The sequence below is a fragment of the Artemia franciscana genome, chromosome 10, assembly GCF_032884065.1.
Source record: "Artemia franciscana chromosome 10, ASM3288406v1, whole genome shotgun sequence".
Lineage (NCBI taxonomy): Eukaryota > Metazoa > Arthropoda > Branchiopoda > Anostraca > Artemiidae > Artemia > Artemia franciscana.
Window position 1 is genome coordinate 18,296,922 of NC_088872.1, and position 17,488 is coordinate 18,314,409.

The 17,488-nt window shown below is 35.0% G+C and overlaps 1 protein-coding gene across 2 annotated transcripts in view; it reads right to left on the minus strand.

Annotated features, from left to right (window-relative positions):
- Positions 1-5,224: 5,224 nt before the first annotated feature.
- Positions 5,225-17,488, minus strand: part of LOC136031868 (mitochondrial disaggregase-like) — a 55,617-nt gene continuing 43,353 nt past the window's right edge. For both annotated transcript variants that reach the window (XM_065711801.1, XM_065711803.1), the window contains exons 10-12: positions 16,892-17,048; positions 14,273-14,466; positions 5,225-5,618 (exon numbers count right to left, since the gene is read on the minus strand). In XM_065711801.1, coding sequence (XP_065567873.1) covers positions 5,283-5,618; positions 14,273-14,466; positions 16,892-17,048 — 687 coding nt within the window. In that variant the 3' untranslated portion in view covers positions 5,225-5,282. The remainder of the gene's footprint in view (positions 5,619-14,272; positions 14,467-16,891; positions 17,049-17,488) is intronic.

The window sequence follows — 17,488 nt, forward strand, 5'->3', positions numbered from 1 at the left end:
TTTTTGGTCTTCGTTTTACCGAATTAAACTTATGTAAGAATTCTTAAGAGTAAATAAAATTTTTAAGAGCTAAATTCTAAAAAAACTAAAAGTTTGAGCTAATCAATTTGATTCCTTTTAGATAAAAAAAAACTTAAGATTTTCCAAATAAAAGTTGAGTGACATAAGAACTTTAGACGAATAGAAGCTATTTCGTGTATGAGCAGGGCTCCACCTCCCAAACTTTCCACTCATTGCAAAGAAGTTATAAAGTATGCATATATATATATATATATATATATATATATCTATATATATATATATATATATATATATATATATATATATATATATATATATATATATGTGTGTGTTTGTGTGTGTGTGCGTTCATAATATTAATGATTTGGTGTTTTAATGCAGAAGAAATTGCACGAGCCTACGTCTCACACAGCGTTGGAGAGAAGCAAATCCTTTATCATTTTTTTTCTTGTAAAATTCAGCCTTTATAGAGATTTTTATTAACCATCACTTGAACACTGATTTCTGAATTATCCGCACCAAAACGTTTATTGAAGAAGAGCAGAAGACACAATTGCAAATTAAAAAATAGCAGCGTTTATTATTTTTCTTTTGCAGTTGAAAATAGATTTTTTCTTTGCCTTAAAAAATACAAAATCGGAGACCAGTTTGGAAAAAAAAATTTGGGCGTCAGACTGGACTGTTGTGGGAGATCAGTCTTAACGCCATCTATTTTGATGCATTGAAAAATTGTGGTAAGTTCTGAAAAAAATTATCACCTGTATCGACTTAATCGCAGAGCATCTTAGTTGAGAATCTGTCCTGATCTTATTTTCGTTACCTTCTCTGTAAATCACATGATGACACCACACATCTGCCAGAACCACTAATATTCGTATCTTGTTTTTGTTCAAATGTTAAACTGAGTCAACATACGACTCAGACACGCAGTCCTTAAAGGGAATCCCCTGAACACTGTTCTCAGTTGTTTTTGTTTTTTTTAAGTCACCCTACATTGTTTGCCTATTAAAGTTAGTTTATGCATAAAAGACAAAACTTATTGCGTATATTGTACCTTCACAAGAAAACCAGTTTTTTTCTATTTGTTGTTTTTTAATTGTCTAATGAAGCAAGTGCAAAGCCTGAGAATGTTTAGTTCGAATTATTTTGAATGCTGATATTTATGCCAATACGATAATATATATTCAAATTTTAAACTTATCTTCACTTGAGAGCATCCTATATATATATCCATCAAAGAAAACTCAAACAGCCTTTATTCACAAAATTTTGCTGAAGTAAAATATTTCAACAAAATACAGCTTTAGTGGGACATTAATTCATCATATTCCTGTGCAAAAACATCATTCTGTCTATACTAAGATTTAATTATGTATCACAAACAGGAAAAAGCCTACGGGATTTTCTTAGTTGGAATATAGCAAAGACCTTGCTCCAAGACTGATACCCTTAACCTTCAGAGCCAAACCTTGTTCCAAAGTTAAGGATCAAGTTAGCCAATACCCCTTACCTAAATTCATTTATAGCCAAGAGGCTGTTCACTTTAGAGACCTGTTGCGGTTATTGGCAGGGTCTGGTGGGAGAAGTGGACATGGCCCTCACCATAGTTTTCAAGGACCGACAAGAATGCAAAGACGTTGCTCAAGTGCAACGCTCTCCACAAGATGCAAAGAAAACCCTTGCAAAGAAAACTCTTCCCGGCACTCTCCCCTTGACTAGTTCTCGTTGGAAGACGAATATAGGGATCCAAACGTTACCCGCAACTATGTTCTCGAATAAAAACAAGATTCCCTTCGGCCCTTACTACGAGTCTCACGGTCTTCCAAGTCACTACCTCACTTTGTTGGGAGCGAGTAATTTCCGCGTCTGCTGCCTTCCTTAGATACGCTTCTCACAGGGCCCTCACACCAGCTTCCCACGGTCGATTCGCGTTGCCAACACGGATATGAAGATCCGAACGTTGCCCCAACCAAGTTCCCAAATACAAACAAGATTCTCTTTCACCCCTGCCACAAGCCTCACGCCTTGCGATCCACACGTCGACTCATTGTGTAAATTCCGTTCAATCCTCGTCTTGTGGTACCATTTCAGGTTTGGCTTAGGACCGACTAACCTATGTCCAACCACTGTTTACAAGGAATACTTTCCCCTGTCAGGCCTCAAGGTTCTCTCTCGAGTATTTGCAACTACTATTAAGTTGGATCATTAAAACCGTATTGTAAGTGTTAAGCCGTGGCAATGCCAAAGATACAAAAGGATAAGATTCAATTGACTACAGGAACAATGAAGATTTAACACAATTTCCGATAAAAGTTCATTGAATTGTACGTGTCTGCCATAACCCTCTTCGTATGTTCTCGTGTTCAACATCGTTGCACGATTCAACCTTTTTTTTTTAAATAGCTCCTTGCTCGAGACAGGAAATTTACAAGGCACTGGGTTCTAAGGACACAGGACAGCGCTATAGTTTATTTTTTTTTGCAAATTTGGCTTTCTGTATCATGGTTGCATTGATAGCTTTAACCTAGCAATGAATGAACCATGTTCCATGGTAACCAAAACTTAAAAAATACATTTAAACAAAACTAACGGCCATTTGTAGGTGATTTGGGATATTATTTTTAGACAAGAGCACCAAAGAGACACCAAACATCAAAAATGCCAGAAAAAAATATGCCAGCAAAACAAAACATAATATTTAAAATAATTTTTTTTTTTTGACAAGACGGACAGAAATTTCAAAACAAGGTCACCAAAAAGATCTAATAGCTATAAAAGAACGAAACCTACTGAGGTAAGAAATATAAACATCCAGTTAGCCAGTCTTGCTGGTTAAATATAGCACATAGCTAAAATAGAAATAACATGCCCCCCCCCACCAATTGGTTGCAATGTTCAGCACTGGAGCCATTTTATAAAAGAAGGTAGTTAAATTTTGAAATTAATAAAAGTAAGCATATAACTGCAGTTACCCAAATCGTCCATTACGAATTGATATTCGTAATAATCAATTGGAATAAATCTAACGGTGGTATTTGAAAAAACATATATCAGTGCATACTGGTTAAAATTAATTATACTTTAATATATCACCCGCAACGTGTATTTAGCAAATGATTATAACAGCTCAGCATTACAACGAACCCATTCTAGGAAACACAATTGTTGAGATACAATCTTTAAATTACTTTGAAAACACCGAATTTGAATTTACAAAAAAATTCGGGTAACCTACGATGGTGATTGTTCTGAAATTATAGCATTTTACAGGTTCAGAGGGCAACTAAGTTTGTTCATTGAAAAGAAAAAGAAAAATTTAGATGGTTCTATTGAATGCTGTCACTTCCATTTCATGACACACTACTTATAAATGATTACTTTTATAATAAATGGTATGGAAACTAATAGTTGGAACAATTTTATTAAATGTACAAAAGACTTTGAGAACAAATAACTCAGCTGCTGCGCCTGCTATTAATACAAATTTAATATATACACAACGCAAATTTTGAAGAGCAGAAAAAATGTTCAGATACTACCAATATTGTTTGAAGGCCCAAGAAGAAAAAAAAATTGAAGTGATATATTGAAGACAAACTCAATTTTCTGTACCCTTCCACCTTCTCCAGACTCTTTGTATCCCTGAGCGTTCTATAAATTTATTGCTGGATTCAAACTTTTCGTTCTTAAAGACAGGTGCTAAATGTTTGTCTTTTTGTTCTTTATTAGTTTTTTTTAGTACATTTTGAAGTTCACTTGATTCTAAGCTATTCTTTTGATTTTTTGTTTAAACCAAAATTTACTGATTTCACCTTCATTTTCGCAAAGCGCCCAGCAGCTATTTTGGCTTGTGGTGTCTATCTGATTGACAACATTTTTTTTTTCACTTTTTTTTTAAGTTTACAGCAAAGGTAGTTATGTTTTTTTTTAACAGGTTCTTTCTCTTTTTGAATTACTTTTTGTCTATGGGAATTTTTACTTTTTTAGTAAAATATTGACAATCACCTTTGAATGCAACAATCTAAGTTAAAATTGATTGTAAATGTAGAATCGTAACGATAAATTAATAGGACCATGTAAAACATGCAAAGAACAATTTTCCTTTTCAATTGCATAACGAAGAGTGTAGCTGTATAAGAGAACGTTATTTAGCTCTTGTTGGGACACCTATGATTCAGATTAGGACCTTATTTGAACAAGCCACTGAGGCAATTTGAATGGCTTTGTCAAATTAAGTTATAGGTATTGAAGGATTTCGCAAGAGTACAAGAAGAGTACTAACTACCAAATACATTTGTTTGGACAGGCACCACATTAATGACCTGTTTATTTTGTCTTTAAATTAGAGAAACGGTCGATAGATAAACCCGGAATCGTGTCCTTCGACAAGTAATAGACATTCCTCCTTGTGGCCTGAATGACACTATTTGCGTTTTGTAGTATTATTTTCTTTTTGTTGTATCTTTAGAAGTTATTAGATGTTTTTTTTCCAGTGTTGCTTATTTTCTATTACTTTGTAAGCGGGCTTAGAATAAATTATTATTACTGTTATTATTCCCAAAACACCAAAAATAACTGACACAGAGGTGAGCTTAAATCAACAGTAAAAATACAGATTTTTACTGACTATCCTTATAGTCAGTAAACAAGCAAACAAACAAGTTCACTTTTGTCGAATTGTAATATCAGTTAAGGAAAGCTCCAATTTTCTTTTTTGAGTTCTTCTTTTACTATTGAATTGTGTAATTTTGTCAAATTTTGACAGTTGCTATCTAATACTATGATTTTTAAAACTAAATTTGAATATGATATCGCATCAAAATTAATGGAATTATCTGAATGCCCAAAGACCGATTCTATTATCCGTTTGTCATTGCAATTTGTACCAGCCAAAAGATGTGGGACGAAGTACTGATGATTTCAATTAGTGTTCTATTTTATAACGTATCTAAGGTTTAAAAATGTAGTACCCAAGAATTGGTTGGAAATTTGCCAATAAGTAGCCTAACTTTGAATTCATTAGTAGCATTATACTTTCATTTCTCAACAAGAAAGTAAAACTTACATCTTCCTTTCTGAACAACACCAGTTTTGCCTCTTTCTTTTTGTTTGCTTTTTATGGCCAAGAACACCTTTATCATACAAAATTGCAATAGTCCATTAGAAACGTAAAATATAACCCTAAATTTAGTATTCCAGGAAATAAATCATTGAAACATTAGATTAACAAAATACAAAACTATAAAACCATAACAAAACTATCACATAAACTCATATTTTGCAGGCAAGCTGCTTTCATCAACATCCCTATATAATTTTTCTCCTTCCCGTTTCACCTTTAGCCCTATTTTAGCCCCACTAGCCAAGATATCTTCAATAGTCGGTTCTTTAATGTCCGCGCCGATGTCCACAAAAATCTTCACTAAACTTCCCCTAGTAATCTGCAAGGACTCATGAGCAGAAGCTAGGAGGTTTACAACTCGTCTTTCTACTTCATGCTTAATCGATCTAGCACCATAATGGGGATTATATCCATCTGCGAGAGCATCCTCTACATATCCGTCCCACTCAATCATAATCCCGTGTTTCTTCATAGCCTAGAATTCAAATTTGAAGGAAAAAGATGAGAAATAATAGAACAAGTAAACATAATAAAAATTCTATTTTACAATAAAACAAAACATTCTCCTCTTCTATCAAATATCAAACTACTTACACCTCTCCCCCTCAAATATAAAAAAAAAATACACAAAAGAGTAGATAAAATTGAGACCCGGATATTTTTCTCTAAATAAAAACTTTTCAAATGAAGTCCTCTCTCCTCTTTAGAATCGCTGCAGGTTAGTCAAAGCCCGTCCCAACCAGCCAATTCAATTCATGCAGCACCAATGAAGAATAGCGGCTTCAAGAAATCTTTAAACAGCAATATTAAAAACAATAAAAATACAAAATAAGAAAATGGAAAATAAAGTCAAATGAAAAACCACATTCAATAAACTATATTAAAATACAATTTGAAGTTTTTAATTTAAATTTTTGGCTTTGGTCTGATCGTAGAATCATGTTCCATGTTCTAAAGTACAACACTCCTCTATGTAAAGACCCTTCAAAAGGGAGCCGGCGTTTACCCTCTAGAAAATACCTCCCCAAGGATCACCCACCTGAGAATAGGCCCACGAATCTATTAGGATTAGGTCACTTGTTCACCTGCAAGTCCAGGTGACTTGTTGGTCAGCCAATTTTTAAATAATTTTGTGTTAGTGTAATTCAGTCGCCCGCCTGACCCTAATGATCGAAAAATTTATGACTAACCAACTCTGCATGGAAGAATTGCGACAGACAAACTATCATTTTTTTTTTTTTTTTTTTTTTTTTTTTTTTATTTTTTTTTTTTTTTTTACAGCCAAGGACGGGGTTTCGGCACCGGTTTATCAACAAGTAAAACTGAATATTGAATATAGTAAGTTTTAAGTGGCTATAATTGGCAAATTATAATAGAGTTCAAAAAGGAAACAGCTTTTTTATTAGCTGAAATGACCTAGCTCCAAGCTGGATCATTTAAACTAATCAAATTTCATTTTCTAATAGTGACTCCCTCAAAAAGCGGGCTCCAAGTTTCCCGATTATTTATCAAAGTGCTTTTTACCTTCTATAATTATAAAGTTTCATCATTTGTTTCTGACGTCGAATGATGTGTACATTCGACGTCTTGTTTTGCTATTTCTTGTTTTGCACATTATTTCTGACGTCGAATGATGTGTACATTCGACGTCTTGTTTTGCTATTTCTTGTTTTTGCACATTATTTCTGACGTCGAATGTTGTTTCTGACGTCGAATGATGTGTACATTCGACGTCTTGTTTTGCTCTTTCTTGTTTTTGCACATAATACGTCTCGTCTGCTATTTCTTGTTTTGCCCATTATTTGCAAAGAGTCTCCTTACTTTGATATCCATTCGTCTTAGCTGAAGAGCTTAAATCCAGCGCTGCCTCTCCCTATATCCACAATTTTTTTTTTTTACCACACATTATTCCAACCAAGTGTTTTTGATTTCCTAGCAAAGATTTGTAGTGTTTTACGTAAAAACTGCCCCAGGCATATTGCATTAAGGAAATACCATGACAATGGAAGATTGCACCTACACAAGATTCCTCGTATAGAAAGCTGCAAAAACGGAAAGCTTCACTTGCAGTAGATTACTACCAGTGAATACTTAACCAAGGAAGATATATGGAAAATAGTAACCATAGGTGGCTGTAGTCTTCCGTGTGTGCAACATTTCAAAATGAAGTTTTTCATGGGTGCAACTCACTAAGTTACGTGTTTTTAGTTCAACTTTCGACAGGTATGAAAATCTTGGCATTTATTTTAGTAACTAGCGGTGAAGCAAAACAATCCTCTGGGGATTTGGACATAAAAAAGCATCAGCAAAATAAACAATGACAAATATTAACAAGGGCCCTGTTCACAATAACCGAGAAAAACAGTGACATACAGAAATAAATGACACTTTTCCAATAACGGAGATAACAAAAAAAGAAGAAAAATTACACAGAAAATAAGTATAATAGGCAAAAAAGACACTTCTTACTACGAAAGAAGAAAGCTGCGATGTTTTTTTTTTTACATTGACATAATGTGATATCTAAAAATTACTAACTCTTTCCTAAGAACTCATTAAACCAATGTGACAAAGGGAGGATTAGCTGTGAAAACAGATTTAAACTATGGGAGATTACAATAGAAACATGCGCAGACATGTTTGGGAGAGAAGGGTTAACACTCCAGGGAAGCCATACCAACTTTAAGGAGTACATAAAACGGGTCAACTACACAAAAAATGTAGAAAACCATGGAAATATTGAAACAGTCACGAGGCTTGAAGGATAACAATGGCCGGAAGGCCAACTCATTTGTGTCTGTCTGCGGTTGCAAATTATCTCGATGGAAAATAGCAAACATGAAATTAGGGGGTAGGAAGCATGAAATTACGTGATATAGAATTTGCTTACTCAGGCAGGAAGGATGGGGTATATAGACAGAGAGTAGGACTCATGATGAATAAGGAAGCTGCTAAGTCTTGTTTAGGCTGAGAAGATATTAATAATAGAATACTAATTGCTCATTTTATGACTAAAAGTTCAGGGTATCAGTTATAGTAGTATATGCTCCTGTAGAACCAACTGACGGAGATACTAGTGACTCAGATTAATATTACTTAAAAGTTACAGGAGAAAATAGACAAGGTCCAAGGTAGAAATATGATGTTGCTATTATAAGATTTTAACACCTAGGTGGGTAGAAATAGGGATAGATGGCATCCTGCCATCTATCTCTTCCAGAGATAAGCCTGAATATATTCGACTACCTCTTCCAGTAATATTGTTCTCAGACTATGCAATGATCACTTTAATGTATTTATCTAGTATACCATACAAGGATAGGACCTCCACTAAAGCTTTTCTTTCGGCCGATTCAAATGCATGTTCCCTTATCTTTAAATTGAATGCTAAATGGGTGTGATAACTAATAAACTTCTCAATTATTAGTCCGAGGGAAAATTCTGTCAACAATTTTCTCTATACCTTGAATTATAGTTTAAGTGGTGTGTTTAGTTTGATTCTAAACATTCAACTGGTAAAACTATCATCACCCACTTCAACATGGCTTTGATTCTTGCTACCCAAGACAATTTCTTTACATCGACACAGATTTTACAGTTGGGTTGATATGGACTATGGGCCTTATGGACCAGTCCAGCAGAGGTTCTCTCCGAAGGAGATATAGTTTTACTCCTAAAAAATTAATTCCCTGCAGAATTTGAGTGAGGAAATTGTAATATTCGATTTGTAATAGATGTTGGCAAATAGAACGTTCTCTTCTTCTTGAGAATTGGAGCTTTTCATCCAGAAATATCAGGACTAACGACTTCTCGAGGAACAATCAAGTGACCAGAAACGGGCTATGCGAGGTGCAAAGATGTACTCCTTGACGAAAAGCTTTCCTATCTACATCACATCCATGCTGTTGACTTAACGATTTCCTGTAATTTTGGCATAGTGAGGAAACTGAAGCATACATTCCATCTTCGTCTACTTTAAAATGGACTTATCAAGCCTTTGTGACAGGGAATTAATTCCCTGTATTTCATCTCAATGAAATTTGGTGTAATAAAAGAAAACAGTAATGGTAACTGACTTCTGCAATTTTGTAGATATAACAATCTAGTTATAACCAAAGGTGTTTGGTCATAAAATGGTCCATAAGTCAACATGATATTCACGTGATGGTACGACAGCAAACCTTATTGATTATGTTATAGTAAACTAAAGACTGACAGGATCAATACAAGAAACTAGGGTATATAGGAGTGCTGTTATTGATGTTAAAATTAAAGATAACCTTCAAGTAGTGCCTAGTTAATTTAAAGCTGATATTTTGGAAGGGTAACAACCTCCCGGGAAGTTATGATGTTGGTAGACTCTAGGATGAGAATTTAAGAGAAACTATTCAGGAACGGTGGAATACTAAACTCCAGAGTTTAAAATTTGACAATGTGAGAAATGGTTGGAATAATTTTTGAAAAACAATTTGTGAAGTTGCTGATGGTATCTTAGGGAAGAAAGTTAGGACTAGAGCTAGCAATATTAGTGAAAAAGCTTTATGTTTAATAGAAAGGAGAAGAGGCTCGTATAAGAATTATCTGAGTGATAGATCATATAAAAACAAAAGGAATGTAAAGAGAGTGGAGAAAGCATTAAAATATGAACTAAGGAAGTGTGAAGTGGAGGCCATGGATAATATTACAAAGAATCTGGAAAATGCTGCTAGACGGCTTAATAGTAAAATATTGTACTGGAATGTTAATAAATTGAGAGGGAGTAGTCAATCCGAATTTGTCCCAGTTAAAGGAACAGGGCCACAATTAATGATAAGGAAAGAGTTAAAGAGAGATGAGCATAACATTTTGAGATTGTTCTAAACCGAGATAGAGTTGCAGGAAAACAAAGAGAGGAAAATGAAAAAGTTTGTGATACTTTGGGCGTTAAGGAAGATTGTTTTGATGGAAGAATTAGCAACAGTACTAAAAGGATTAACATATGATAAGGCCCCAGGTGCTGATAGTGTTGTAAATGAGTTTCTTAAATATGGTGGCTCTGAGGTTAGAAATAAGTTACTGAAGATTATGAGTGTGATATTTGAAAAAGGGGACATACCTAAAGATTTTAGGAACACCTTAATTAAAGCACTGTGTAAGAAAGGTGACAGAAGTGAGTAATTATCGAGGCATTAACCTGGTCTTTGTAGGCAGCAAATTACTTAGTAATATGATACTTGTTAGAATGAGAGATGCTGTAGACAAATTTATATGAGAAGAACAGTACAGTTTTAGAAAAGGTAGAGGATGTGTCAACAAAATTTTCACTATTAGGTTAATAATTGAGAAATGCCTGAGTTGTCAAACACTGGTGGTCCTCAGTTTTATAGATTATGAGCACGTGTTCAATTCTGTTGAAAGAACATTAAAGTGATTAGTGTTAAGTACAAAAATAACGCTGCTGTTGTAAGGTAGGAAATGAGGTTAGCAGCTGGTTTTGTATTAAATCAGGACTTAAGCAGGGTTGTGACCTATTCTCCTTAATATAGATTTTGTCTTAAGGGGCACAGGAAAGTCGATGGGAGATCACGGAATGAAATGAGGAGAAAAACTCCCCTGGACTTAGATTATGCTGATGATTTAAGCATGCTTGATGAAAGTTTGAGCCGAATGAACGAACTTTTAGAGGTTTTGCGAGTTCAGGGTGCTAGAATAGACTTGAAAATTAATGTTAAGAAGATTAAGTCACAAAGATTGATCAGGTGGGCATTTTTACTTACCTTGGCAGTATTATTAGTAAAGACGGTGGGAGCAGTGAAGATATTAAAAGTAGAATACCCAAGGTTCAGGGTGTTTTTTCACAGTTAAAAAGGTTTGGAAGAATAGGAAGATAAGTCTGCAAATCAAGATTAAAATATTAGAAGCTACTGTCATTTATGGCTCTGAAGCATGGGCACTCCGAAAAGCGGATGAAGATTTGGTAGATTTTTTCAAGAGAAATTGCCTACGGATTGTTCTAGGTACCCGGCTGACTGACCGTATTTCAAACAGTAGGCTGTAGGAAAAATGTGGTTCAATCCCGCTTTCTAGGGCTATAATGAAAGAAATGTTGAGATGGCTAGGGCACGTTGTGCGGATGAAGGATGACAGATTGCTGAAGATTGTCCTTGTCGGCCAACCGTCTAGGGCTAAACGGAAAGCAGGTCGTCCTCGTCTCAGGTGTGAGGACGTCATAAAGAAAGATTGAAAGGAAATAGGAACTTCCTGGGAGGGTTTAAAAAGGGAGACTTTATATAGATTGGGATGGAGGAAGAGCGTACGTTGCTGTGTTGGCTTCAGGCGACTTGAGGCTGCAGGCAGTTATTAGTAGTAGTAATAAAATAGAAAACAGGTGAAGTTTCAACAATGGAATACCCCTCACCCCTCATTAAAAATGGATCCATGGGTTAAAACAATATTTGTTGGTGTAATTTTCCGTCCATGAATATACACTTGGCGGTAATAATCCACTGGTTCCATTCTACTGAGGGTACAATCGTCTGTAGTCCCAATTTTCTACGGATGCCATTTTCACGGTTATCATTCTCCTGGTAGCCCATAAAAATCATTTATGAATATAACTTGGCATGAAACAAGATGCCCATTGTAGGTGTAATGCCAAGCTTGATCCCAAAAAAAAAAAAAAAAAAGAACCGATGACGCTCCTTATTTATACTTAAATCAATATTTTTTCCCAGTTGCTGAAAAAGTAGCCATATTGTGTCCAATGACAGAGACAAATATTGCCGCCCTTATCGTTAGCACTTTTGGCAACGACCTAGAGATATTGATACAAAAAAAGAAAAGAAAAAAGTGGTCTAGAAGTGAAATTCGACTAAATGCAAAGCTCACTAAAAAAAAATGAGGATAATTCCCCCATGAGTTTGATAATGAGAAATACCCTCCAAGAGCCAAATTCAGAAGAGGAAAAATGTGGAAAGGTGGTGAGCCTGAAGCGAGCCAGTGAAAATAGCGCAAGCAACTTTAGACACCATTGTTCAAGCCAGCAATGTCCAAAATGTTGTGTATGCAATCAAAGTCAGTGCCAAGGTACGCCAAGTAAGACTAGAAGGAAAACGATAAAATAGCCACTTATAATGAAGTTTTGGTTCTCAAAAAAGAAGAAGTCTCTTAGAGATCAAAACTTCTTTGAGATTGGCTGAAAGGGATCTTTGGAGGCCATGCGGTCAGTCTCAGGCTGATTTGGGCAGACAACTCATGTCCCAGCACTTAGCAACCAATTTCCTATTCTTTGGATTACTTAGGGATTACTATAATCAACTTAGGAGATTACTCACAGTGCGTCTAGGAAACATTGTTAGACCCAAGGAAACCATTATGAAAGAGACCAGAGCTACCTCCTCAGTGCTTTGCAAACTGGATGCTAAAGTGGGAATTGGGGAACTAAACTGCGGGTCGTCTTGAACATATGATCTAGAATGAATATGAAAAGTCCTATGGTTCTCGAATTTCAAGATGATGATTTAAATGCAATAAACAAGATATTCCAAAAATTTTACTTAATCTTGGCTATCAAACGATGGTGCCCGTTTTAATTTCTGTTTTTATTTCGTGAGCCTATATGAAGCAGCTATGCACAGACCAAAATGTGTGGCAGACTGATAAGAAAAAACTTTTGTCCTTTAACACAGCTTGTACAACTGACAGTGTAGCACTACCCACCTACATCCCATCAACAACTACTAGCACTATTTACTAGTTAGACGTATTTTTAAAAAGCTTAATTTTTATCGTAATTTCAATAGCGAATTCGGGTTTATTTAAACCTAGCCAAAAATCTTTGATACCACAGAAATTGTTTTTCAACTATAAGCTGTGATTAGTCACCTTTAAGCTAGAAGATGGAGCTTATGACTAGAAATAAAATAAAGCATAAGCCTACCAATTGTACCCTTTCAGTGAAAGTAGTTCTTTTACCTCCAGTTTTTTATAATAGGCTTTATTATTGTGTTGGGTGATGTTAGATGTCACTGGTTGTCTTCCTTTTCTTTCAGAAACAAACTTGAGCTTCCTCTCATGTAAGCAATGACCAAAGTGCATTTAACAAGCGATCTCGGGCTTAAAAATGCATGCATCACATGCATTACAGTTACGCTCAGTTACATTAAAAATGCTATATTGCCAAGATAACTCATTATAACCAAAAATGGCTATTTGATCGCGTTGGTGGGGGATGGTAAATTCTAGCCAGACTTCAAAACTTTCCAAAAATCCAAATTAGACAGGAGCAAAGCAGTCTATAGAACGCTTCATAGCGTTCTATAGTGTTTTATAATCTTTATAGAACAAGGAAAGTGGAAAACAGGCAGTTCGCCCGAAGATTTGATGGTGTACATGAAGTATGTGCGATGAGTAATTTCCTTTAACGACCGGAAATCTATTGGCTACATAACTGGACCATTTGAGTAATGAGAATCCTGCAAAAGACCAATCGATAAGGCAAAGTTTCACTGTCTATTCCCTTTCCCGTGGCAGCTATCTCCTTTCAAGCGTCAGTGCCTTAATTAATAGGCAATAAATTAATAGTGTCTTTTTTACTAATTAATTAATGTTTGACTCTTTCTACACAGTGAGGATAAGTCTGAAAAATTAGTTGATGACCTAACCAAGCTAAGGCAGGAAAAACAACTCAACTGCCTGATAGATTTTATTCAAAGTTTGTGTGGATTTCCACTGAATAAGGAGCAGACAACTATAGCTTCCCGCTGGCAATTTCTTTCTCGTTCTTCTTTTTGAAAATCTTACGAATTGGGACAACATTGACATAGTCAGCTAGGCAAACCGAGAATGAAATACGACATGGAGGCGTATTTTCAAATTATTCTTCAGATAAAATCAAGAAGAGTTTTTGGGAAAAAAGAAAGATCCGATACTAAAATGAACACAACAAAATGCTGAAGAATTAAATCTACATTAACTGAGGAGCTACACCGATAAAGTGGAGCCTAATATTTCAATGTCTCACGTATGAGCAAAATTTATTCTCTTTTCAACCCCCCCCCCCCCCCTACCATTCTGGCAATCAGTTGAAATCCTAGACAAAGAGTCAAAAAATATAAAAATGTGATATAAAACTCAGAAAGAATAACTCACCTTTTCAGCCCAGAAATCAAGCTCTCTTTTAACTAATGATCTTAGTTCTGATTTTGAGAATGGTAAGAAATAGACAATTTCATTAATTCTTCCAAGGAATTCATCACGTCGGAAGTGTCGTTTCAAAATCGGACGAACGACATGCTCTCGAAACTCCTTCGATAAACTAATGTCTTCTTCCCGGCTTTCTTGACCTTAAATAGAAAATATGCATTTATTATAATTAATTTTGTAGCAACCAGTTCTTCAGTACGACTAGAATTGCAACACTTAATATTTTGTCTCTAATTCTATTTAATTAGTTTTGCTGTTTTGTTTGAATTTTTCTTGATAGTGTCGTTGCAGGGGCTTTTTCAGTCCCAAAAGTAAAAACGAAAATTAACCAGCAAAATTTTACCTGGTTCTTTTACAAAGCAGTCAAATAAGAACAGAATCTTGGAAGTTTGTTCGATTCTTTTTATGGTCTATTTCATATTTCATTTGTTTCTCTGTTTCTCATTGAAAGATATTACAACAATTCCCCTAGGGATAAAAAATCTTTATAATAAAAAAGAAATAAGTCAACAGTAATATTAAAAAAAGCCGTATTGGATACGCGTTTTTTCAGTATGTACTTACCATTTAGGGGAGATCGAAAGGACGTGAAGACGGATAATAGCCAGAAAATTGAGTAGGCTATTGCTGTTCAATTTCATTCACCAGATTACAAGGCGCAATACCCAACAGCGGAAGATCTGTTTTAAGAGAGGTTTATTTTAATCAGGAGGTCAAGCCTAGGTCTTTTCAAGGGCCAATTTACATTTTAACATACATCTGAGGATGAGAGTTTAGTTTGGTACTTCCTCAGAGTCTTTAAAAACAAACAGGCGTGTTTCATCAGTCTTAAGTAAAACATAACATACATAAACTATAGATATTATACAATTGACGAAAAACTCTTCCAATTATCTATTGTACAAAAGCGCCGATGTCGGTAACATTTACCAGCCATTAGCTAATCTGAAAACTATTGTTGCTAAAATGAAAAAGTGAGTTACAATTAGATCACTCAACTGGTTTTAGGATGTCTAACAAGAGAGCATGCGTTTTTTTTTTTTTACTTTTTGGGTGCCCAAGGGACTTTAGACTTTATTAAGAGACTTTATAATAGAAGTTAGACCCAGTTGTCTTCTCTCGTCTTCTCGGTGCTACCAGATAAGGTTAGGAGTCGTTTTAGGATGAAGGTTACAACAAATATTGATCATAAACCAGTGGCAATTGGCTTCTGGCATTGACACTAATCCCTAAAGAAAGAAAACGATCAAAAATGGGGTTTTTAAAGGCCAAATGAAAATACTGAAGAAAACACAGAAAGCGCACATTTCGAGAGAACAACCACCTCTCTTCTTTAGCGTGAACAAAATAATATGATCAAGGAAAAAACAAAACCAAAAAACAGGCGTGGAAAGTTCAATGAAACCAATGAAAGAAAATCGCCAAAAAATAAATAAAATTCAATAAAAGACCAAAAATTAAAAGAATTAAAATCAAATACCTAGCAAACAATAAAGTGAGTTATTCGCCAATATCCGCAATTTGCACAAAATCCGAACAAATTTGAACTGCCAACGACGGATACTAACGAACAAATGAGAAATATCTTTACATTTGGCCTTAAAAAACCCCATTTTTGGTCGTTTTCTTTCTTTATGTTATGACACGCCAATATGGTTTAAAAAATTATCTTTGCACTAATCCCTTTGTTAATTCTTGTGACTAAACAGAAATTGTAGACTTAAAACTTAAGGGTTCATCTAGCTTTAATTATAACATAATTCTGTTCATTATTTGACCAATAACATTTTTGGCTGATGATAGCAAGGATATACCACATGATTAGAATTTTTCTTCATGCAGTGACCGAGGAATGTGGGTCACCAGTCCCTAGGTCTACATGCACTTTACTTTCATATGAAAATGTCGAGCAAAAAAAAAATCTCAAAGAAAAAAAAATATGAAAGAGCTGCTATGTACAGCCACAAATCCCATTAGCGGTCATACTATAATAAGATATATTTTCGAACTATCAAAAATCTTTCAAATTACAATATGCAGTTGAATAATACAGCTTCGATTTGGTAAGGTGTAAAACCACCTTCAGAATAAACTTACGTTGATACTTTACAGAAGCTAGTTGAGCTGAATGAATTAAATTTTCACAGATTTTCGAAATTTGATCTTTGAGCTGTAAAATAATAAAATGCAGTAAATAATGGTAAAATTGCTAAAAATAGCAAATATTCTGTGGAATAGAAGTACTAAAAAATTTATCACAGCCATTGATGTTCTTACCTACATTTCATGATGCAAAATGCGCCATTGAAAGCGTGACCGGATGATAAAAACTTGGCAAAGTAATTGTTTTGTACCTTCCTTTTGGAATCACAGACATTTTTTCTGTGTTTTATGTAAGTGATGTCTCCAAAATAAAATTTCAGTCACCACGTGAACATCTCACGCTTAGAAAATGCCGAAATCTGAAAAACGCTCTTAGAACTGATCTAAGAGCCACTTAACCAGACTTCCCTAACATTATCAAATACGTTTGTACTCACACACCAGATAGGTAGTTTAGCAAACCTTTTTTTTGAGAGTCTCGATGTCTTGCTTGAAGTAAAGCTTCTCGACGTAAATGTTCACCATGATCCGCAATCTCCTCGTTCGCCAAATTAGACGTCATTATAAATAGTGCGTCTTTACATTCAATTGTATCTCCTTTCCCATCAGTAAGCCGACCCTAAAACCGAAAAACTTAAGTATTATTATTATTTAAAAGCCGTTTTTTTCTTTCTGCTCTTCCATCTAGCCATCGCAAAATATTTTCTGAAAATAAAAGGCCTTTAATACCTCTAATAAGATACCTCCAATTAAGAACCTCTAATCAAGAACTAATTCTAAATTAAGAACTAATTAGAACTAATTAGAGGTATCTCTAATTAGAGATACCTCTAACTAAGTACAACAAAAATAGGGCCACTACTTTAAAACGTGCACCCTGCTGAGCGTCGCACTGGACGGGTAGGCCAATTTGCATAGAATTAACAGAATCCATTTAAATAATACTAATTAATTTATGTCCTCATTCCATACAACAAGAATCGACAAGAATACAACAAGTTGAGGGGAGGAGGCAACGTGGGAGGATCTCTCCTTGGAGGAAATTGTCATGGGGGAAGA